The sequence below is a fragment of the Condylura cristata genome, unplaced genomic scaffold, assembly GCF_000260355.1.
Source record: "Condylura cristata isolate star-nosed mole 26May11 unplaced genomic scaffold, ConCri1.0 scaffold00006, whole genome shotgun sequence".
NCBI classification, from domain to species: domain Eukaryota; kingdom Metazoa; phylum Chordata; class Mammalia; order Eulipotyphla; family Talpidae; genus Condylura; species Condylura cristata.
The window spans coordinates 38,087,547-38,113,668 of NW_004567107.1; the positions used below are offsets into that span (position 1 = coordinate 38,087,547).

A 26,122-nucleotide genomic window follows, 5' to 3' on the forward strand; every position below is an offset into this window, starting at 1 on the left:
GCGAACAAACTCTCCAAACGCCCCAGGACTAAGGGCATTTGCTGCAGAGGGCCAGCACCCTTACACTTGTTCGCCCCATCTCCGGAACACGCGAGAAAGGGTGGCTAGCGGGCTCAGGTTGACTCTCGCACTGAGAGGACTTTGAGGACCCCTTCCGTCTCGGCCAGGACGGGACAGAAACTTTGTGTGTGAGACATTGACCTGCGGTAAATTTGCAGCAGGCTTCTGAGACAACTGAGGGTCATAGACACTTCGCGACGGACTTAGAGGGCAGCCGGGGCCCACTCAGCCTCCCGGGAGCCCGCGAGCGGCACGCCCCACGGTCGGGGGGCTGACCCGGAAGTGTTCGGCTGCGGGGGCGGGGCGGGGGCGCGGCCAACTGGCGTACGCGCGCGCTCCCCGCGGAACTCCTACCGGCAGCTCAGCGCTCTCCCGGAGGCGCGCCCGAGCCGCCGCGGCCGCCGCCAACATGGCCGAGACGAGCGAGGAGGTGGCGGTGTTGGTGCAGCGGGTGGTGAAGGACATCACCAACGCCTTCAGGAGAAATCCGCACATGTGAGTCGCACGCCGGGGGCACCCCCGCCTCCTCCTCCTCCGGGGGTCGCCGGGGGCGGCGGGGGCGGGGCCAGCCTAACGCGGACCGCGGGCGGCGGCGGGCGGGTGCTGGCCAGCGAGCCCGGGTCTAGGACGCGGAGCGAGGTCGCGGCCGGACCGCCGCCCGCCGCGGTGGGGCCCGCTTTCCGCTACTGGAACGCTCTCGCCGGCGAATCCCTAGAAGTGACCTCAGAAAATCAAACAGAGCGACTTTGGCTCTCATTCCCACCCCTTTTCCAGGAGTTCACGGAAGTCGAAAGACTTCATCCCGGTGTGCCCGCATCTGATGTCCCTTAGGTACCCGGCACATGCTGTGGGTCTCTGTATCCTTTGTAAACACAACTCTTGAGATTCATCCCGGGATACGGTGAGCGAGGGTTACGAACCATCTAATCCCCAAGAAGACAAAACCCTCAAATTACTAAATAGAGGTAGTTTGAGGCTGCTGTCGACCTTCCCCTCATTTGCCGGAGATCGTCAAGGGCCTCCGATAAATCTTACTGTGTTTTAAAGGTGACCAGAGCATTCTCAAGAACGTGGTTTATGTAGGTTCTGCATGGGTATGGTGTAGAGGGTGAAGCCTCCGCACTTTTTACCATTAGCAGATTCATAGCTACGGGGAGCATGTTAACTCTTTTTTAATCCTAACACTGCCGCCCTTTTAAGTAGGACACTACGGGATTGACACACATACCACTCCTCCTTTTCCACTTTAACTTGGAGTACTCTGAGAAGACAAGCAGAAGAAACTGTATTCTTTCTGACACTTACACTTTTATGTAACAAGTGAAAAGGAAGCTATTAAAATAAGGAGAGATGTACCTTACACAAGAGTAAGGAAGAAGCAATAGTGTTGTCCTTTTCTCACCCCTCCTCCCACACTCTCTCCCCAATAAAGTAACATTGAATCTAATTTTGCATTTTTTCACTTGAATTGCGTGTGGGGTTTCATTTAGTGTTTTGTTGAAGCTGGAACGAACGAATTACTATTTTTAAGCATTGTAAATTCTAAATCCTTAAGCTTTTTTGTGTAAAAGAAGTGCTAAGCCTACATCTAAATGAAGTTTTCTTTTTCTTCAAGGCTATGCTTTTATAAAAGAATTACGAAGCCCTCAGATGGTTCACTCCCTTGTGGCACTCAATCTGAGATCTGCAACTGTGCCTCATTAAAAACAAAATACTGCTGGCCTCAAAACACACCTGCCACCTCTGACAGCATCCACTTCCTTTTCCCTTGTGACTGCTGTCTTTTCAAAATGAGAGTGTTTGGAATGATTTCCTGGCAGTAACCATAGTGGGTACTGGACCTTCTAAAGAATGCTTTGATGCCTTGTTATGTATCAGCCTTTGAAACCTCTGTTGAGAATGAGCACTTTAGTGCAATTAAGAGAAATCCTCGAAAAAAGTTGGACAAATGAAGGGCCTTTTTTCTCATTACTGATGGGTTTTTTCTTGAAGAAATTATGTTAGAAGTTCGAAGTCTCAGAAGTATGGTGGTCATCTTAATGATTGAAGTAGGCTAGAAAAGCATTAGTATTTTGTAGTTGAAGAAAGTAAGATTGAGTGTTTGGTGACTTGGCAGGTTGAAACAGTGCAGTTTGGAACACATCCCATTTCCTCTAGATCACACTTACTGAGATGCAGAAAGGACTTTACTCCCCTTCCAATCATATGTTTATGGTGAAATCTTATTAATAGCCTCTATCAATGTGCAATTTATAATTATTAACAAACATTTGGGTCTTTTGAAATTTAATCATTTGAAATTATATATAAATCTAAAAATATAAATAGCTTAACTCATTGTTTAATACTAATCTTCATCCTTACTTTAGTATGCCCTACACCTTCAATAATATTACTATTTACCTTCAATAATATTACTATTTATCTTTTTAAACTTGTTATAATTTGGACTATTCAAAATTGTCTGTACTTTTCCCACATTCTGGCCCTTTAATCTCCAAAATAAACTATGTAATTCTAATCAAAAGAAAAAAGACAGTGACTATATTCATAGTTAGTACTTAATTGCGATTTTCAATAATACAAAAATTTTTTTCATTTATTTTTTTGATTGTTTTCCTGCAAGCACAAGATTGTAATTTTATTAGCCAACAGCCACTTGCTAACATATTGTCTTTTTCCAAATACCTAGCCAGGAATAGTCAGAGATAATGAATTTTGTTTTATTTTAGGATTTTGTTATTGGTGGGTGGGGATAGGTTATTCTCCCTCAGCCTCAATTTCCTCTTGATCTTGTGAGGCAAAAAAATCATTTTAAGCATGGCTGTTACTTAGTTGCCTCTAGACAAACAGTAGACTTACCCTGATACCTGTGTCTCTCAGAATATATTAGCAAACTGAATGATGAATGTGAAAATCTTTATAAATTGAAAAATTCCATACATATGTTGTTTGTGTGATTATCTTCTAGAGAATGTTATCATAAAACAACTGAAGCTTTGCCTGGAGATGGACACAGCTTAAGGCATAAGCCCTGTGCTAATGTGGAGAAACTGTTTACACTGTAATTAGTATCATGCCAAAGATCTCATCCCAGCAAGTTATTTTTTTACCACTCTATTAAATCTTTATTAGGTTATCACTATTCATGAGGTACTGTAGGGTACCAAATTTACAGTATAGAGAAGGAAGTATAAAATACAGTTCTTACTAAACTCAAGGCACTTCCAGAAATATCTGTGATGATGGGAATGTTTTCTAATATAGCAGCCACTTGCCATTTGTAGCGACTCTTACATGCTTGAAATACGATTAAATGCCAGTGAGAAACTGAAATATAATTTTGATTTAATTAATTTACATATAGTGGCCACATGGTGTAGTAACTGCTATGTTGGCACAGTACAAGATTAGATGGAGACCTAAGTCCTACATACATGAATGCTTCCAAAAGCATTAACCTTCCAAAGCAATTTATGATAAAATTAGACCAGCGGTAAATAAACAAGTGTTCTGTGAATCTATTAGACATTAAAGAAAACTGGACATATCTTGGCCAGGGCTGTTACAGGATTGGGTTTTTGAACTGAACTTTGAAGGTTAGAAAGGGTTCAGTCTGGAGAGGGTGTCAAAGACCTCATTAGGGAGCAGTACATTGACCAAAAGCAACAAAATATGATTAAAAAACATAAAATAGGACCAAATTATGAAAGTCTTTGACTATTTGACTGTTTCATTCATTCTATGCATGCATTCAGTGAAAGAACATTGACAAATGCAATACTGGTTTCTGGGCACGTGGGATTAGAAGCCCCCTGTGAACTGATGAATATGTCAAACATGGTGCCTGCTCTAGTGGAACTTTAAATACATCACCCAAAGAGTAAGAAGGATACTTTGAAAAATTTATAACAGAGAGGCCTAATTTAGCTCAGGAGGACAAGATAGAGTTGGTCAATAAAAAGACAATTGCTAGACAGTGGTAAGACCCTAATGAAAATTTCTGAATAAGGGATTAATAATGAAAGATATTTGTAGATTATCTGTAAATTGGACTGAAGAATAGGAAACCACAGTCTTAATATACCAGATTATTGTTTAAACAGTTACGTATTTGAATAGTAAATAGTAGTGATTTAGTGATTTTTGTAGCTCTTTTCTAAATAAGATCAGTAATAGAATTTCAGTAAAACATAGTAATCTTTGAACTGAAAAACCTGAAGGCTCTGAGATACTTTAATTGTCAGTAAAGTTTAATTTTTCAATGTGGGAGATCTGGTCAGTATTACTTTTATAAATAAGTGACCCTACTTTACTTGTCTAATAATATTTTTCAAAAGTGCAGACACATGTCCAACCATATCTGAACATGAGAAACAATAAGTAGCAGTGTTTTGTGAGCCTTGACCATCATTTGGAAGCTCATGGATCCACAATTCAAAGCAGAGCATTCAGCAGCATGTACCATGCTGTGTGTGAACCTAAGTAATGTGTTTGTTCATTTTATGTTGCTATTTGGTGTTAATTCTGTTTCCCTTGTAAGATTACTTAATAAGAAAATAATGGAGGTGTGGTTGCACATTCACTGCAATCATTAAAATTGTAAAAAGTAGCCTCCACCCCCCTCCCCATGGCTATCACCAGCCACTGAGCACGATTTTGATCCCCCACCAGGGTGCTAACCCACATGTCACAGCAGACTTCTGTCTCACCCTTTGCTCCCCTCAGTAGTGTATTTCAGTGGATCTGCCTCTTCTTCTCACCACTCAGTTTCTGGTGAATCCTTTCTCTCACACACCTCTGGCCTGCACCTCAGTTCTTGTATGCATAAGTAGAATAAATCTTAAAAAAAAAAATGTAAAAAGTATACAGGAAAAGTTTTAATGTGCATTAGGTTACTTTTAAAAGAATTACAGAAGATTTTGTATAGGATAATCCCACTTTTACAAAATACTTTTTGAAAAGGATTTATATACAAATATTAATAGTGATAGAAGGATGATAAATGATTTTTAGTAGGTGTTTTTCTTAAGCTTTCCAACATTTCTTGTATAAGAAATTAAAACTTAAATAGGCAGATGTCTAGAAGGAATTAATTAAATTGTGCTTGCTTTTGTTGATGTCTTTATCTTCACTTTTCTTTCAAGGGTCTTGGGCTAACTATTCAAAGGTCCAGTTGTTAACTTAAGTCACTAGCAATACAGCCCTAGGTAATCTTCTTAACCTCAGCATACCATACTCATTCTGATTAAAAAAAAAAAAAAGACACTGGAGGAATGAGGTCTCTTCTGTTTATAAAGTAATTCTGGAGTCCTATTCTAAATTGTAAAAAAAAAAAAAAAATGGATTATGACCTGAGGGACTAGGCAGAGAAGCTGGAAGTCAAACACATTGTTATTTGAAAACTTACTGACCTACCTAACTTTATGAAATCTATCTTACATTTTTAGGAAGCAGCAAAGCAGTATCTTAGGGTCAGATAACTTAATAAAAGCTTGGCTTTTGTTGCCTTGGCCTCCCATTATCTGTTAAACAAGGACATTTCTTTTTGACCTTGGGCTCTTAACAAAATTAATGACATACTTCACCATATTTTATGGACTTTGTATTTTACCACATTCTCATGTTCTCCTTATTGTATCATATACCTTTCGTAACAGGCAGGGTAGGCACTATTTATTTTTCTTGTGTTTCAGGTGATGGGAAGTGACTTGTTAAATTCACATTGGTAGAACTGAGACTTGTATAAACCCCTGAACTTTGGAAAATTAAATACTGTTGTCTTTACATCCTACTAACGCTCCGCTTTATTTTTTTCTCCTATGCTTTACATGCTATGAAATAACTGTTTCCATTGTCTCTAAAAGCAAATAGCTGCCAGTCTTCTCAATCACAAAGTTAAATAGCTATATGAGACCTATTGTTCATTTCCTCCTTTTCAGAGTTACAATGCATTTCTACCATTTTACAGATGAGGAAACAGGTCTGTGGGATCCAAGTGTCATATTGACAGAGTTGGGACTTAGACCTAACCACAGTGCTAGAAGGAAATTAGAAGTAATGTCCTTTGAACACTGTCACTGAAATGCAAGGATAATCAGTTTTTAATAGTAGTTATTGAACACCTGCTATGTCCACAGCATCTTGTGTTACTATTTTTTAGAAGAATGGTAGTCAAGTAAAATGTGTGTGTATGCAGATAACGCTTTTTTTTTTTTTTAAAGATTTATTTATTCATACAGAACTGGGGTACAGGCCAGAGATGCAGAGGGTGAGAGGATTCACCAGAGACAGAGTGGGGAGCAGAACAGGCAGATTAATGAAGTACACTGCTGAGGGGAGCAGCGGGCGGGTCAGGAGAGGTCTGCCTCGCCATGTGGATCTCCTCCAGGGCAGGCGGGAATCGAACTCAGGCGGAAATGGCTTAAGCTTCTTAGTGCTGTGCTTTAGCCCGCTGCGCCACCAGGGAGGGCCCAGATAACGCTTTTATATTGTTGTTTTTAGATATGGCAATTTATTATCTCAGAGAGACAGAATTGAGGGAGCTGGTTTCAGAGCCAAATCCCCCATACCCCAAAATCATATATTGTGTCCTTCCATTCCCATAATGGGACTTCTGGTTAGGAAGGTACACAAAAGTAACCACATGCTTCCCAAACGTATTGTAAACACAGATGCAAATAAGTAGTTAAGCATTTTATTTTTGGTAATAGTGAGCAAGGCAGAGTTTTACATTGTGAATTTAATTTTTAAAGCCCCCCTTTGTGCCCTCACGAGACTTTTTATTGTTTTTTTTTAACAGTCACATTACTGATTTTTACTTTTCTTTGACATAAGTGGTTATTAGCCCTTAGAGAAATTTCTTGAAATAAATTTCACTGAGTTTTTTTTTTATGGTAATTCTAGTTTAATTGTTCTAATTCATTTAGTAAAACCTAAACAACAAAAAATACCAGTGATTCAATAAATATTTATCAGACATAGATCTAGATCTGCAGTTGATTGTCCTAATAGTTAATTAGATAACTTTCTTGCTAATGCCACCAAATACAAAAACAGTTTGAAACACTGGACTTTTAGACAGCCTCTCAGCATTTACCCCATTCTCAGAGATTTTTATTTTAATGAAATAGCAAAGTGATACCATTTTATTATAGATACTGACACAACATTGGGGCAAAACTGTCTGTTTTATGCAGCCTAAACCTTGTTTTATTTGTTTGCATTTTCTGAACATAACAGTACATACATAGTACATTGTAGTACTCAGAAAATGTTTAAATAGTATTGATATGGTATATACAAACACCTCTCAATTAACAGTGAGCTTTAGGTCTCCAGATTTTCTCAGAAGTGAAATTAACTTGGAAAAAGAATTTGGTTAGGGACTTGTAACACCTAGAGTAACTAGAATGGTAGGGCTTCTGATGATCAGTAGAAGTAGATTGTTACCTCTGAGCTATCCAGTTCAGAGTTTCCAGGGCCAATTTTATTTTAGTTCCATAGCTTCCTACCAATTTATGGTGATGACTTAACAGAGAAAGAGGACTTCTTAGAATCTGTAATTGAACAGTTTCCCCTCTTTGCATGTATCAGTTTGCTCTCCTCTTGACAGGAGATAACAGAAAGATAACAGATAATGTCACTTATAATCTGTGAAAACCATTTCTGTTCTTTAAAAAGAAAAAAGCACACATTTAAAAAAATCTCTTTACCCTTAAAATATTGTTATGTCTGAAGAAATTAGTTGTTCATTAAGTAGAAGATACACTGGTTTGAAGGTGTGAGAAAGAGTATTTCTTATAGGCAAGTATTCTTTATGGTTGTATGCAGGTTTTGCAAACATTGTGGTTTGTTTACTGTGTAAGTGAGTTGCCCTACATATTCTTTCTTAAATCTCTCTCTGTAATGTAAATTTTAAACTTCAGTTGAGGATATTGAAGCGTATAGATGAAGCCATAGGTAAGTTAGAAATAATCAAATTCTGAAACATACTTTATGTTAATGTTTACTAGCATTTTTTACTAAAAGGATTATAAAAATTATAAAGAAAAAATGAACCAAAAGTCTCATTGTCAAGATTATTTTTCTTGATAATTTGTATTTCACATATATGTTGTGTGTAATAAGAAAGCATAAATAGGGCCCTCCCTGGTGGCGGCAGCGGGTTAAAGCACTGCACTGAGAATCTAAAGCCACTTCCGCATGAGTTCGATTCCCGCCTGCCCCGGAGGTGACCACATGGCGTGGCAGACCTCTCCTGACCCGCCCGCTGCTCCCCTCAGCAGTGTACTTCATCGATCTGCCTGTTCTGCTCCCCACTCTGTCTCTGGTGAAGCCTCTCACCGCCCCTGAGCCTCAGGCCTGTACCCCAGTTCTGTATGCACAAATAAATAAATCTTTAAAAAAAAAAAAAAAAAAGAAAGCATAAATATATTTGCTAACATTTTTTTTTAAAATAGAATTAATACATTCAAGTGGTTAGAAAATTTAAACTAAATAAAAATAATATTCTCCCCCAGAAGACTTTTGTAATCTTCCCAAGGAATTTTTTATGCATCTGTACCTCTTTTTAAAAAGTGTATAAAAGGTTTTATGTTGTCCTCTATTTGGCAGCATTTTGTTGTTGTTGCTGTTCTTTTATGTACATCTGTTTTGGGCCCTTTTCCATAGCAGCATATGCAGAGCCATATTTATCAGTCTTTTATTGATGCACACTTAGATTGTTTAGTTTTGCATTGATACAATGAACTTTCTGTTTATATATATAATTTTTGCATAGGATAATCTCTGAGCAGTGGAATTGCTCAGACTGTGTTTAGAATTTTGAAGGACTTCTTCACATTTCTATGTAAAGATTAGATAATTTCCATTCTTGTCTACAGAGTATAGATAGAATAACATTTTCCCCCATACTCTTCTTAAGTATTAACAAACTTAAAAAAAATTCTACCAGCCTTATGAGTTAAATAATATTTTTTAAAAGGGAAATATGTGCAGTTTTTAAAAATACTCTGTGGGATTTGAAAATTTTTGCAAGAAGCTAGTATTATCTTTAATTCTTTTTTATGTTTTATTTATTAAGAGATGAAATTGGCCTGATCCCATGTCCAGAAGCTAGATATAACCGGAGTCCCATAGTCCTGGTTGAAAACAAACTTGGTGTGGAGAGTTGGTGTGTCAAGTTCCTTTTACCTTATGTCCACAACAAGCTCCTTTTGTACAGAACGAGAAAACAATGGCTGAACAAAGATGGTAAGTACGAATTTTGTCCTCCTCTTAGTTTTCAGTAACAACTTGAAATATAGTAGGAAAAATGTTGTCAGGGTTTTTGCATACCTAGATTCTAGTTCTGGTTCTTTGATTAACTACCTAGGTGTGTGCATAAGCTCTCTATCATATAAAGGATTTAGATTAATTTGTAATTTTCAGATTTTATATCCACAGTAATACAATAGAAGATGCCTCACCCAGGGTGCCAGGCCATTTCCTGATACCAAAGCAGTTCTGATTTTATCTGTTTATATGTTGGGATCATCTGTAAGATTTATATGAAGAAAGTATTCTTGGACTAAAAAAAATAAGTTTGGAAGTCACGGAAGAAGTACTGTAATCCCTATAAGCTCAGGTTTTTCTGGCTTCTAACTCTCTAGTACTTTGGGACCAATAGAATTCATGGTTCTGCCAATTCAATTGAGCTAATGTTGGTGTATTGGTGGGAGTTATACTACCAGCTCAGCGATTTGTGAAGGTGTATTGCCTTGTGAATTCCAATTCCAGTTGAGCTCTGACCCTTTAATGTCTAATACCTATGATGAAATGAGCAAAAGAAAGCTTTCTTTGATGCCTCAGCAAACTTCTCATCCCACCTAATCTTTTTTCTCAGTCCCCCCCCCCCATATGTGATATTAATTTTCCATGTATACAAATTCCGTTTATCTTTTAGGTGAAAGTGAGAAATGAGGTTTCACTTTTTCAGAGGTAATTCATCTAAGATCACGTCCTCAACTGTTTTTATAAAGCTCCCTCCCCTTACCACATACAGTAATACCTTCAAAAGTGGTCGGTATGTCTTGTGGATAATTTCGAATAAAAACTTTGTTTCTTAGAGAATTTTAATTACCGATTTGGTGCCCATAGCAAGGGCTTACACCAAAAGCTATGCTAACTTCTGTAGGGATAAACTGACAAATAATACATGTTTCCTTTACACAAGAAACTTACAGTTGAGTGAGAAACTATCTTTGTGGAGAATAGTATTGTTAAAGGTTTGTCATATCAGTTTTCTTGTATTCTTCTCAGCATTGGCCTTAGTAAGGTGTCATACTAAATTAACATTTTCCCCTGTTTAGAGTCTAATTTGAAGATTTAATGTAAAATGTTTCTGTTTTTTTGTGTTGTGATTGTTTCATTCAGTAGTCTAAATATGTATTTTAAATGTAAGGCTATGCCTAAGTTCATAGCATAGCTTAATATGGATACAGTTTTTAAAAAAAGTATATATTTGTCATTAGAATCCTCTTTCGTGTATGCAAGATAACACCATATGAATCCATCAAGATAACACCATATGAATCCATCCCAAACGAACTTGTGTTATGTATGTTCTGGCACACAGAAATGTATAATTGAGCCAATACACAACTAACTTTAGGGGGGGAGAGTGATGATGTTGTAGAGAAGAAACAGAATGAATTTCAACACTTCAAACGCTATTGTTTCAAAGCATTAACTCTTGCCTTTTCATATATACTATCCCAACCCATATTCCTGAAGCCGTACAAGCGCTTCCTTTTTTCTGTTTCTTGCCTTTATGAGCATAGCTCCTCATCACGTAGTTTTAGTTTCTAGACCTAGGAAGACCCAGGCAGAAGATCAGATGGTTAAGCTTACCCATGGATAGCAAATGAACTTTGAAATCCAGTACAGCTCTCCATGCCTACAGAAGAAACTTAAGTTTTTCAGTTTCATTTTGTGCCAGGGGTGGGGTTGAGGGAGATAAGGACAGTATAGTTTAGTGTAGTGTCATACACAACTAAGGTATATTATTGGTAAAAATGGGGAAATCAATTTCTGACTTGACAGAAAAGACACCTCAAAATGCTAACTAATGAGTCACGTTTGTGAACTGAAGCAGAGCATAGCAGTACTAAAAAAGAACTTTAAAATATTAAGAAAAAGTGGTTAATTCATGAAAATATTGTGCCTTAAGATAAGTTTTATAGAAAATATACATATAAGCAAAGTGAGCAGAGTTGGTCTAGGAAGCTGACAATGTAGGAATAATTTCAGAAATGTCAGTCAATTGTGATTGACTGTCAAAATCCAGAATATCCCTGAATTATGTTGTCTATAACTGAAAGTGACCTTTATCTTTGGAATAGTTTTTTTTTTTTTAAATCAAATTGAATATGTGCTTTCATTAAATGCTCGATTCTCTTGATGCTTGGGAAGTTTGTATTAGTCAGGGTTCTCCAGAGAAACAATCAGTAGATACATATTACAAAGAGAGAAACAAAAAGAGCTATGACAGTAAATTGGCTCATGTGACTATGAGCAGGTGAAGCTGCAGAAAAACTGGTGATGTAACCTGAAGACATAAGAACCAGGTGAGCCAATGTTTTAAATCCCATTCCAAAAGCCTGAAATATATTATGTTCCTAAAGGCAGGAAAGCAATAAAAAGGGGTGAATTTAGCTTTTTCTCCTTTAGTTCTGTGCAGGGTATGAATAGATTGGATGATACACACACATACACACACACACACACACACACATTGGGAAGGGCAGTCTGTTTTATTGATTTTATTTTACAGATTCAAATACTGTCATCTAGAAACACCCTCATGGATACTTTTAAAAATAAGGTTAAATGACCAGATTTGATAACCTGGGCACCCTGTAGCCAGTCATGTTTAACCAAAACTGACCATTACAGCATTCTTGTTTAATTACTTAGAGACTGATGTTATTTGAAAGGTTGCTGTACTATTAGCCATATTTGGTGTGGGAAAGAAATGATAACTAATAATGGTTTTTGAGAAATTCATGACCAAGAATATTAAAAAGCAGGAAAAGAGTCCACAACACTGTCTTCCTCCGGGTGGCAGAGTTCGTCCTGCTCTCTGTCCAAATATGCACTTCTGTTCTTTGGTTCTTCCTTCTTTCCCCCAACCTGTGTTCTCCATAACTGAACTGCTTGTTTAAAAGCCATTTTCTGCTCTGTTTCTAATTTCTCATGAGACAAATGTTATTTCCTCATAGCTTAACTACTCCATTTTCAGTCTGTCTTTAAAATCCATGTCCATCATGCTAAACTGAATTTTGAGATATCAGTTGTTTCAAACATTTGCCAGCTACATATCTTGGAAACACAATTTGAGAGATGTTTTCCTGAAATATAAACCTGCTCCTTTTATTTCATGATGCCTACACATTAAAGGTAGAATCCAAACTGTTCAGCATAGTACCTAAGGGTCTTCACAATCTATCCCCAGACTATATTACCAGCCATATCTATGACTTTATTTTCAGCATCAGAGAGAGATTGTAGATTCTCAGCCCCCATATTGATGCTAGCTCACAAATATATTTTGTCTTGTGTAATGTTTTTTTAAATGGTTCTTAATTAGTGGGTTAGTATTTAAAACCAGGCTGAACTTTTAAAGTTAGGTTGAAAAATCAGAAACCTTAGGTATTTAAGTTTCTTACAGCAACAATTACCTGAGTCTAATAGTTTTCTGGTTTTCTTGACTAGGCAAGCCTACCATAATTTACTAGGACCTCATTTACTTCAGACACTGAAGCAGTGTGTCAGTTGCTACTTAACAAATCTGTCGTGCTTTGTGACTTTGACATTTGAATCCTTGAAGCATTTAAGTTTATATTCACTTGGTACATCCAGCCACAATATACACAATTCTGCTCTTGGGTTTTGCTGTGAGTCACACAGACTTCCCAGTAAGTGGCAGAAGTGGACTCTTGGTCAGCAGTATTATTGGCTTGCAGGGCAAACACCCTCTGATGAACTTAACATTTATTTAGATCAGCTGTCCTCTCTCTCATAGTCACAAAATGAAAAATGAGAACTTAGGTATTTTATGTGCTTATTAGTTTTTCCCTTATACTGCTTTATATTTTTCATAGAGGATGAATCCTTCACTTATGGTGGAGTAGGAGAATTATATTAAAAATTCAAGCAAATAACAAACAAGTAATACTTTTTAATGCAGCGTCAGAGACTAAATATGGATTTACTTGGGTAATATAAAATGGATGTGAAAAATTGTAGACATCTAAAGACATTCCAGAGACTTCTCATTACACATGAACTTTTCCACATACATTTAACTATCAAGTATTTTGTTGTTGTTGTTGTTGCTTATTCTAGGACTTTTAAAAGGTTACAATTTCTCTGTAGAAACTTGCCTAATTCTGAGAGTTAAGTTGCCGCGGACCAGCGCAGCAGGAGCAGGAGACTTGTTTCAGGGATTGCAATTCTGGCGCAGGGTGGACAAGGATGAGTTTGAGTGACAGACAGACACGACTTCTAGGAGTGCATATCTGAATGTAATTTATTTTCAAGAGTGCAGAGCATTTATACAATTTTTCTTGGCAAGCAAATATAGGGTTACAATGATTCTTTCAATGGAAGCATGACAGATAATACATTTTTTTATTGTTTCTGAGATATCGTCAGGGGCCCGAGACCAACCTGGGGCCCTGAGAAACCATTGTGTATTCAAGGTTCAGTGGTGCTAAACAAATGCCCTATCTATCATTTTTGCCTTGCTCTCTCCATTTTTAATTGCTCTCTCCATTTTTTTACAAGCCACCTGGTATACATGAGTTAATAGACTTAAAGATTGTAGCAGAGTTTCTCAGAATTAAATTAGTATCGAGAACAGAGGAGGCTGCTACATTCCTTTCAAGGGTATCTTTAGAACGAAGAACAGTGTTCATAACATTTCTTTGGTTTAGTACGTTGTGTGTCAGCAGAATCAGGAAACAAATCAAAAGTTACAGTGACCATTTGAGAATCAGCCATTCTTCTATTCTTGGAGGGCCACGTATTCCTCCCTCGTGCCTGGTACCTTGACCGTGCCAAGCTCTAAGGATTTCTCACTTAGGCGCCGCGGGAGGGGACGTGGCATTGAGTGACATAGAAAATAATAGTTTCTGGTGGTAAGTAGCACTGGCATTTCGTTAAATATTTTGAGTACGCACTATATGTCAGTTATCTTCGAAGGAATGGAATGAATGTCATTGCTTACAACATTGAAGTTGATGTTATCCCCATTTCAGAGATAAGGAGACTTAAGTTCAAAGATATGCACACAGTCAGTAGGTTCTAATCTACATACACAATATGAATTTAAGACCTATGTTTTACTGTTCTTCTGTGCTGTGAGTAGATATCAAACTTCTTTTGGGCAGGGGTCATATTTTTCACCTGCATTTAGTGAATAGGTAATTTGAAACTAAGAGAGGACCTGCCTCCAAAAAGGTAGTTTCATTAAGAAGATAATATTTATACAAGGTTAATAATAAAATAATGTTACTTTCAACTAGGTAGAGAAGAAGAGAGATGCTTTTTCCCCCCTTTGTTAGATATTGTCAGGAATTTTTGTATTTATTGCAGAGAGAATAGCAAACAGGTAATGGTGTGTTAACGTCTAAAGAAAGAAGGCAGGAAGTATGGTTAGGGATGGAGGGTTTGGTTCTTGTGGAGTGTAGCGTGTGAAGGGAAAATAGTTGAAGATGAGGTTGCAAGGAGATTGGGATAGGGATCTTTCTGGTTTTTTGCTGTAGATGCTCTGGGCTGGCTCTTACATGATAATCTTTTTGAAAACACTATGTCAAATTCCATGTCTCTTTACCTTTGCTTATACTTTTGAATTTTTTTAGTGGGCAAGATTGGGTTTTATTTAGCATTATAGTAATTTTCTCAGTCCCAAGGTGCCAGTTGAATCTTTGCATATCGTCAATACTGGGGAAATTTGTGGAATTAAATGAATAGCAGTATGGAAAGCTGCATTTATTTTCTCTGGTAGATATTAAATTAGTAGCAAAACCTGCTAAAAGAATAAAGAGGTTAATTAGATAATTCTTAATAGGCATATCATGCTTATGCATGTAATGATTTATAATGAGGAAGATTGAAGTCAAAAACAGTGTTTGCTAATCCTGCCTTTATTTGGTCATTTATTGAATATTAAACTCAATAGTAGTGAAATCAATCACAGGATCACAATAAATGTTGATCTCCTTTGGTAAGTTGGTTGCCAATGGAATAATTGATTTTCTTATTCACTAGAACACATTTAAATGAGTATAGGGAAATATTTACATGTATTTGTTCTTCATTTTAAAAACAGTTTATCTTTTACTTACACACTAAGAGTGTCTCAATTATTTACTGTAGATTGCCATATAATTGAGTTATTAAAAACCGTCTGCAGGGCCCTCCCTGGTGGCGCAACAGGTTAAAACACAGCACTAAGAAGCTAAAGCCACTTCCACTTGAGTTCGATTCCCACCTGCCCTGGAGGTGACCACATGGCATGGCAGACCTCTTCTGACCCGCCTGCTGCTCCCCTCAGCAGTGTACTTCATCAATCTGCCTGATCTGCTCCCCACTCTGTCTCTGGTGAAGCCTCTCGCTGGCCCTGAGCCTCTGGCCTGTGCCCCAGTTCTGTATGCACAAATAAATAAATCTTTAAAAAAAAAAAAAAACAGTCTGCAAATACTGAAGCAACCACACACATACTGATTGGTTTGGGCAAATTGCTTATACTATCTAATTGTCAGTTTACCCATATGTGAAGTGAAATAAGAGTATCTTATTTGTGAGAATTCATGAAATAATGTAAATAAAATACTTGATACTGTCCCTGGTACATAATATTGCCAAGTCAGCATATCAGTTATTATTTTGTGAATTTAAAATTTAATATGCTTGGTATAGGTTATGTATACACTGTAGGTTGATTACCTTAATTCTAGACTTCTTTATTTTAGTAAAATGAAGTTATTATTGCTAATTAATACTTATTTTTTTCTATTAAAACTTATTGAACTTACTGGATTATATAGAATAGCTAATGAATATAAATAATCTCTTCATGAGACTAGAAAATGGTAAACAAAAATGAAATGTGCACATTAAAAAATATAAATTAAATAGAAATAAAGTACAACTTCTTTGCACTTTTAGAAATTTTAAAAATGCAATTATTATATGTGAGAGTTACAGGAACATAACTATACTTTTGTTATTCTTGGCAATATAGATAGATAGAATCGATTTTGAAGGACAATTTATACATGCTCTATATGAACTATACTGATACTCACACTTTTTGACAAAGGAGTTTTACTCCTGAAATACATCCTAGAAAAATAATTTATGACACAGAAAACATGTTTTAAAATGTTTGTAGCAATATTATTTTTAGTAGTAATCAGAAAATGGCCTAAAAAATGAAAAATGATAGTATATTAAAGTAGGGCATTGTTATAGCATACTATAGCAATATAGGAGAGTGTTCATAAAAATGTTATTGAATATGCAGAAGAACACAGTATACATCTATCATTGCTTTAGTATAAAATTTATGTAAGAGAAAAAAAAATCTTTGCAGGGTAACATAAATGAATTGTATTAAATTGGATTTTTTTCTTCCATTTTGAAAATTTGCACTTAGAATATTTGTGGAATTAAACACATTGTGATAGAAATATTTCTTTTACTTAGTAAATATTAAATCAGTACCACAACTTACTAAAATAATGAAGAGATTAATGTGATTATTCTTTATAGGCATATTGTCTTGTAATGTTATTTCAGTATCAACTTTTTTTTTTTTTTTTTTTAGATTTATTTATTTGTGCATACAGAACTGGGGTACAGGCCAGAGACGCGGAGGGTGAGAGGATTCACCAGAGACAGAGTGGGGAGCAGAACAGGCAGATCGACGAAGTACACTGCTGAGGGGAGCAGCGGTGGGTCAGGAGAGGTCTGCCACGCCATGTGGTCACCTCCGGGGCAGGCGGGAATCGAACTCATGCGGAAGTGGCTTTAGATTCTCAGTGCTGTGCTTTAACCCGCTGCGCCACCAGGGAGGGCCTCAGTATCAACTTTTAAATTATGAATGGAAAAAAATCTTGAATATAATCTTCATAGCCCTAACAGCCTTAGAACAGGTATATGTCATTAAAATTGTCTTTGTATGAAATATGTTTATATAGAGATAAATACACATGTGTGCACACATACATACACATACATACCTATATACATATATAGCATGCACTCACAAACACAAAGGATCTTAAAAGAGAGGCCAGACTTTAAAAAGTAGTACTTTTTTTTTAATATGACTTTTCTTTATTTTAGAATTAATAGATGTCACATGCACCCTGCTGCTTCTCAACCCAGACTTTACCACTGCATGGAATGTGAGGTATGTCATTCTCTCTAGTGATAAAATGAAATTTGCAAACTTTTGAAGATACATAAGCCCTTTAGATTACTACTTTTTGAAAAATAAATATAAACCATATGTCCATGGCACTTATTTCTTCTCTCCACTTTTAAAAATTCTAGCATATACTTTGTCTTTGTGTGTTTGTGTCTATACTCTGTGAACTTCTTGCCTGACACCAAGTTGTCATGTTGAATTACAGATACCATTTAATATATGCTTTTATTTTCTTTCATTTTGGGGGGATGTATGGGCAATCAGTATAATTGCTTGGATTGTAAGGCAATGGATAGTATGTTTGAGAATATGTATGCAGTGCATTGGAAAGTGTGGAAGATTGTCAGTTTTTGTCTCAAGTTAGTCACTAATACTTTGACTTATGTGGGCAAATGGCTTAGAATCTAGCACACAGTGTTTTGTAAAAGCATTACATATTAATATATGAAGTACTTTATTTATGATTGTTACAACTTTAAACACAAAATAGTTACTAGGTATCTTAAAATTCAGACCAGGTTTATTTTTTCATTGACACTTTACATTGGAGCAATCTGTTTGATTTTTCAAAGTTCCTGGTATCTCCTAAGCCAATACATCTCTTAGAGGAAAGTAAGATACAAATTATAGATAAAGTGAAGTTCCTTTAAATACTTCATTTTAAATTTTCCTATAGAAAGAGTTACAGATTAAAGCTTTTTATCTTTAAGATAATTTAAACAATAATTGTCTGTGTAACTTAAACAAGGTTATTACATTCTGAGTTTGTGTTCTATAATAGCTACTGAATTTTGTACTTTTAAAAATTAAGTACTCAGGCCCTCCCTGGTGGCTCAGCGGGTTAAAGCATTGCACTAAGAAACTATGCCACTTCCGCATGAGTTCGATTCCCGCCTGTCCCGGAGGCGACCACATGGCATGGCAGACCTCTCCTGACCTCTCCTGACCTCTCAGCAGTGTACTTCGTAGATCTGCCTGTTCTGCTTCCAGCTCTGTCTCTGGTGAATCCTCTCACCCTTCGCATCTCTGGCCTGTACCCCAGTTCTGTACGAATAAATAAATAAATCTTTAAAAGAAAAAAAAAAAATTAAGTACTCAACCCTTCCTGGTGGTGCAGCAAATTAAAGCACAGCACTGCAAGCTGGCTGCAGCCACTCTGGTGCCAGTTTGAGCCCCAGCCCAGGGGGTGATCCACATGGCACAGCAGACTTCTTCTGACCTGCCTGTTACTCCCCTCAGCTGTGTGCTTCGTTGATCTGCCTGTTCTGTTCCCCACTCTGTCACTAGTAAAGCCTGTCACTGCCCCTGCCCCTGTACCCCAGTTCTATATGTATAACTAAATTAATCTTTAAAAAATAATAAAAATTAAGTATTGGGGCTGCCTGGTGGCACAGGGGATTACGTCTCAGGACTATGAAGCAGTCCGCAGCTACTGAAGCATCCATTTGATCCAGGCCAGATAGCTGACCCACATGGCTCAGGAGGCACCCCCTGTCTTGCCTCCTGCAAGACTCTCCTCAGGAGTGTGTTTCTGTAGATTCACCTTTTCTGCTCCCCGCTCTGTCTCAGGCGAATCCTCTCACTACCCCTGCACCTCTGGCCTGTACCCCAGTTCTTGAATGCATAAATAAATTTTTTTTAAAAATAAAATAACTACTATTGTGTCTTTAAATTATCTTTTGAATAACAAATATTTAAAATAGAAGGAAAATATATAATGAGACATAGGCTTTAAAATTTCATTTAATTTTAGAATTGAGATTTTTCTTTATTGGACATCTTGACAGTAATTAGGGAATAGGCCAGTGTTTTTGAGTGTCTTGTTATAATGTGGGAACCACACTACAAATTTATTACACAGTATCATTTAATCCACATGATCCTTGATATTTATTCATTCATTCATAAAGCACTTGGTGATTACTATGTTTAGGTTATAGGCACTAGAAATAAAGCATTGAAGAAAGTCGAAATCTTTTTGCTTGTGGAATTTTCTATTTTAGTAGAAGAGGGAAAGCAATAATTAATAAGTAAAATATATGGTACATCAAGTACAGTAAATACTATATAGACAAAATGGGAAAAGAAAGTGGGGAACACCAGAAAGATGGTAGGAAGAATAGTATTACAGTTTTAAACAGGGAATGTCTAGTAGAGACTGGCATGAAATCAGGGGTCAATCTCTGGATTCTGGGGTATGAGCATTCCACTAGAGGAAACAGCAACTAAAAAACCTCCCAGTCATACCTAAAGTGTCCCTGAGTGTTCTGGGCTAGCAAGTAAGTCTGTGTAAATGGAGTAGCATGAATGAAGGAGAGAGTAACAGGAAAGAGTAACAGGAAATGGGTTAAGTCTCATAGAGCTTTATAGATCTTTGTAAGCTGCTGCAGAATCTTCAAGGTTGCTAAGACAGAAAGACCTTGAAGATTTTTGAACTGAGGAACAGTATCTTCTACTGTTTTTCCATTTGCATGGAAAAGAAGATTGTAGGAGTGTGGGAAATAACTAGGAAGTTATGAGGTAGCCATGGTAGTTTAGATGAAAGCTGTTAATGACTTGAAGTCGAGCTCCACTGTAGGAGTGGTGATAAGTAGTAAGATTCCGCCTTATTTTATAAACTGTGAGCATTTTATAAGCTGATTTTAAAGATACAGATAATGCATTGAATATTAGAGAAAGAACAGGGTCAATCTTGAGTCTGGCTTTTGGCTTAAGAAATTGAAAGGATGGAATTGCTATTTACTGATAATGGATAATCTAAAAAAGGAGCAGATTTAGATGGGGTGCTGACTGCAGTTCAAGATTTTACTTTCAAGCATACTAAATTTATATACATGTAGTTGTGTATGAGTCTAAAAGTTCACGAGAGGTCTGGGCCTAGAATATGGATGATACTCAAAGCCATTAGATGGTTTGAGCAATATTGCCAAAGGAATGAGTGTAGATAGAAGAACAAGTCCAAACACTGAGCACTGGGACACAGGTTTTTAGAGTTGTACAGTCTAGTATCGTAACCAAAAGCCACACTAGTCTCAACTGAGATGTGCTATAAGTATAAGCTACACGTTAGATTTCAAAGACTTAAGTACCCCCAAAAGTATCTTATAACAGTGTTCATGTTGATTACATGTGATTTATAATATTTTGGATATATTGAGTTAAATAAAACAAATAGTATATTTAATGTAGATGTTAAAAAATTTAAAATTACATATATGGTTCACATTTGTGACTGACATTATATTTCTATTGGACAGCGCTGTCCTAGAGTTTTCGAAATGAGGAAGAATCAGCAAAGGAGACTTTAGGAAGGTACTATACACTTATAACTGAGCTTTCTAAAGGATAGAGACTATATCTTTTTTTAAAATTTGTTTCCTTAGTATCTAGTGCCTGAAACATAAGAGATAGTTTATTTACACCTGGGCACTGGAAATAATTAAATTCAATAAAAAAGAAATGAGAATATTAAAGTGGGAGTACCATTTTTATTCATGGACTCATTATTCCTCATTATTACAAAGAGGAAAGAGTACATATTTTTTACATATGTATGTATATATACAACACAGGTATATATACACACAGTATTATATGTGTATATATTATACACATGTACTATATAAATATAGTATGTAGTATGTTTAATATGTATATCTATACTATATATAATATGTACATTGTATATTCTTAAAAGCAATGTAGAAGAAAGAATCTAGCCTTAAGATCAATAGATCTTAATCTTGATTAACCAGTTGGCAGTTGATTGGATAAAACTTTAACTTCTCGGTAGTATTGGTGTCTTTATCTGTGAAATAAAAGATTTCATTTAGGTGATTTTTATTGAATCTTTTGAATCTTTGACTATATATGGTTTGGTCTTGTGAGGGGAAATTGTTTTCTAAATACAACTTCAGTGATGTTAATAGCAGTTGATTTTGAAATTTATTCTAGCTAAGAGATTGGTAACATTTTGTGCTAGACTAATAGGAAATCTAGATTCCATTGTGGATATGTGTTCTGGTAAATTTTAATTTTGTATTAATGAGATTGATTTATATATGAAAGTATAGGACCATAATACATTTTGAACATAAATGCAATAAGCTTAGGGAATGAACTCACTTAATACTAAATACTTTATGTTTAATTGTTGGTGTATTGCTTCTGTAGTAACTCTGGGAAACAATATAATGCATATAACAGATGAGTAGTTCAATTTATATGTATTGTGGTCTTACGAAAAAAATTTGCAGGAGTATGTTTTTGAGCTAATCTTACATTTCTAATAAATGATACATATAATTTAAATCTCCAGCTGAGTATTTTTAAAAATCCTTTTTTGACTTTGTATTTGTTTTGAAACTTGGGAAATTACTTGACAAAAATGTTCAACTTAATAATAATGTCCTATTTTTATCAGTCTGTGGACTTAGACTAAGCAAAATGTTTTTGAACAACTAAAATAGCTGATACCAAGCTCCAGTGGTTCATGTCCTTTACTCATGGCAGATTTGATGTCTCTTTCTGACACTTAGTACTCAGAGACCTTGAGCAGATTACTGAATTATCCATGCTATAGTTTTCTCACTTATAAAATTGAGATAATACTAGGTTGAACCATATGACATTTTCATTTGTAAAGATCAAAACTCATTAATTCCCAGCACCCAGGTGTTAGTTTTTAACATTATTCATTAATAAAAGAAATTGGACATATTAGAGAAATGGATGATTCTAGGGCCAAGTCTGAAAATTTACAAAATGAACACGGAACACCCTATAGAATGAGAAAATAATAAAGTGCTCAAAAACAATATGGTGGAAGTATGTCAAAGGAAAACAAGAATCACTGAAAAGGCTTCCAGTGGCCAAAGCTGGAACAATTTAAGCAATAAAATAACATAGTATTAGATTATACCCAAAGTATAAAATAGAGATCTATAATCTCATATTGACATAATTAAATAATTGAATAAAGAGATTGGAAGCAATAAAAAAATCCACATATAGAAAAATCCCAGCTTATCTAGATGATCCTTAAAGAGATAAGAGTATGGCCTTCCCTGGTGGCGCAGCTGGTTAAAGCACTGCACTAAGAAGCTTAAACCACTTCTGCATGAGTTCGATTCCCGCCTGCCCCAGAGGAGATCCACATGGCGTGGCAGACCTCTCCTGACCCGCCCGCTGATCCCCTCAGCAGTGTACTTCGTCCATCTGCCTGTTCTGCACCCCACTCTATCTCTGGTGAATCCTCTCACCCTCCACATCTCTGGCCTGTACCCCAGTTTTATATGAATAAATAAATAAATCTTTAAAAAAAAAAAAAGAGAGAGATAAGAGTATAACTCTTTTAAGTTTGACAGAAAGGACATACACTGCTAGGTAATAAAGGTCAAGATCAACATTGATAAGTCATACTGATTGTGCTCTACTATGATGTGATAACAATGCCACTTGGTTTTTTCTTCCTCCTCAAAACCCATAACCCAAGTCTAATTATGAGAAGAAACATGTAAGGTGTATGATCAGTACACCTCAAAAATGTCAAGCGCATTTTTAAAAAGTTTATTGGAACCCCCCCCCCCCATGGAGACACCATAACCAAGTATAATCTGATAACCTGGATAGGGCCCTGGGTTAGAAAAGGGACATTTAATAAAGACTAAGTAATTCTGAATAAAGTATGTACTTCCAATAATCTATTGATCATGGTTCATCAGTTGTGACAAGTTACCATTATAATGTTAATAAGGGAAATTGAGTACAAAGTACCCACTGATACTTACTACTTTTCCATAAATTTAAATGAGACTAAAATGAAAGCTTTCTAAAAAAGAAAAGTATCATCAACTTTATGTGGTTGATATAATACAGATTGTGAAAATTGAATCCATTACAATAACTTAAAAGTTTATTAAACAGGATGACCACTTAATGAAAAATGCTTATTTTTAAGATTATGTAGAACTATGGGGGTATGAGCAAATTATAAATTATATGTGGAAATGCAGAAGAGAAAATTCAAAAACTAAAATTCTAGTTTTGTTTAGAACAATGAGTGAAAGAATGATCTTGTTCCCCTTACATCTCAAGTATAACCGCTGTTGTGGATGTGTAGTTTGTGTAGTTCCAGCAAGGCACAAAGCAAGTTCTCTATGGATCTGGGCAGATGGGTAAAAGGGGAATCCTGGACCCCACAGTGGCTTTTTCACTACTATCCCATTTGTAGTGGGGTAACCAGGTGCAGGGCAGGCAGGGAGGCCTGGGGGCCAAGAGGTGACAGGCTTCTTAGCCTTGGGTGAATCTTCACTCTTTCTGGACTCTGGCTTCTCGTGTTCTTTCCGCTGGTCTCCACTGCACTCTGTCACATGGTCCTGTGCCATCTTGCTCTCTTTGACGCTGCCTTTATATATGCTCAGTCTCTCGGCTCAGGTGTGTACATTTACACAAACCCACACTATAATCCAGGTGTCCGCCATCAGACATACATGTAAGGTCTCAGGTGTTGCCATGCTAATGTCAGGAAGGTGGGAAAAAAACTGGTAAGCTTGCATTTACTCTGTATCTTGTAGTGAACTAATCCATATCAAGTCCTACTTAGGAAACTAGACCAATTCTTGACTGGTATTAGACTCCCTGCAGATGCTGTCAGACCTCATAAGTTTTGGAAATGAGATAAGTCAGGAAACCTTTTGGCCTTGCCCCAAATAGGTAACATTCCACTGTTGATTTAAGAGCTGCTTTTTCCTGCCCTATTTATTGTTTTGGTATTATGGGAATACATTCTTGATTACTGTATGACATTTATGGACTTTTTTTTTTAAACACTAGGAAATTCACTTCACAGAGAGACTATATTTATAGCCATAAAGTATGTTTGGATATAAAGGTGAAGTTATTGTTCTTGTTCTTTCTTTTTCAGAAAAGAGCTGATCCTCTCTGGCACTTTAAATCCAATTAAAGACTTACATCTGGGAAAACTGGCCTTAACTAAGTTTCCAAAGAGTCCAGAAACATGGATTCACAGGTGTGGTTAATTTACACCATGGGCTTCTTTCTTAGGATTCAGAATGACTGGAGTAAAATAATACAAACTGTAAAAGCAAGTCATAGCTTGGTGTAGAATATGAATCCTAAAGTTAGGTTACCTGTGTTTAAATCATTAGTGGTACCAATGTAATCTTTGGTAATTATTTTAACTTCTTCAGGCCTCAGTTTTCTCATTTGTAAAATGGAAATAACTACACCTAATTCAGAACTTAATTGGTTGCATTTACATGAGATTATGTATATAAATTTTGATACAACCACAGTACCTTGCACAAAATAAATGTTCAATAATAAATTTAAGCTTTTATTGTTAGCTACTTGAAGCTGTTGTGAAGATTATATTTAGATAGTCACTTATAGTAAGAAGTTTGGATTTTATAATGCACTGAGGTATGTTCCTGATAAAAATGGTGGTGGTTGTTAAAATTAACCAAATAAGAGAACTAGAAGTAGCTGAGGTGATTGGTACATAGGCTGAACTAATGTTGCTAAGGCTTTAAGTGCAAAGAATTATTAGGTTAAAGGCCTGAGGCAGGTAGCCAAATGCACATAAGCATTCTTAAAAATCTAGATTGTCTGAAAGCAATTCCATGTGAATCCCATGCTTTTCTACTCTGTTTTGACTAAAATGAGTTGTTATGGGCTTACTGTTCCTGTGAGTAGAGAAGTCCCTGAAGAAGTCAGTTCTCAGTTCATTCAACCACTTACAACTTTTAAAAAGTCCTGAGCATTTTAGGATCTTAAAGTCAGTTCAGGGTATCTCTGTTATAATTCTTGCCTTTAGCTAGCATTGCAAATCAGCTACTTCTAAACCATGTAGTCAGTTGTATTTTCTTTTTTTTAACCAGAAATTGCTATAGCAGGCTTTAGAGAGGTGTATGACTTTGTGGTGGCAGGGTAAGGTAATTAATATATATACAGTCATCATTCTACTGGTTTGTCTAAGCAAAGACATTAGTGGTTAGAGGCATGTTTTTAGTGCTTTTCATTTAAAGGTACTATGCTAATGAAAATTTTAAGTAGACAAGGGGGAAAAAATCTGGATAAACACATTTTAAAATCTCCTTGATGGCTTAACTGATTATATTGTATTTGTTTCCTTCCAGATTTTGTGCAATAGACAGAAATTTTGCTTAATGAAAGCTGTCATAATGCAGCTTCTTGTTTGCAAATATGCATAAAATGAAGCATGAGCATAGAATTAAATATGTGAACTATGGCTTTCTTCTAGTCATAGTTACCAGTCATTGATGTACTTTCTCTCACACACACACTGATTCACAGTCTAATTGTCTCTATAATCCTGACCAAATGATGGTGTAGAGTTGTCATTTTGGAACTGATAATTTCTTTGATGAGCTTCAGTGTTTTAAAGTTTTTCATCTTCTTTCTCCTCCCCCTGCCAATATTTGCATTGCTAAATTCAATTAACTATTCAGTAATTCAGTGAAGCACCACACTCTCCCTGCCGAAGGAAAAAACAGGATTTATTGACAGGGATTATTTTGCACTGGCAGGAATAGAAAT

At 36.4% G+C, this 26,122-nt stretch overlaps 1 protein-coding gene across 1 annotated transcript in view; it reads left to right on the plus strand.

Moving 5' to 3' along the window:
* The first annotated feature begins 458 nt into the window (after positions 1-458).
* The window catches only part of PTAR1 (protein prenyltransferase alpha subunit repeat containing 1), a 39,395-nt gene continuing 13,731 nt past the window's right edge, over positions 459-26,122 (plus strand). Inside the window, exons 1-4 of the mRNA XM_012721281.1 lie at positions 459-555; positions 9,146-9,315; positions 17,458-17,524; positions 24,468-24,572. Coding sequence (XP_012576735.1) covers positions 470-555; positions 9,146-9,315; positions 17,458-17,524; positions 24,468-24,572 — 428 coding nt within the window. The 5' untranslated portion in view covers positions 459-469. The remainder of the gene's footprint in view (positions 556-9,145; positions 9,316-17,457; positions 17,525-24,467; positions 24,573-26,122) is intronic.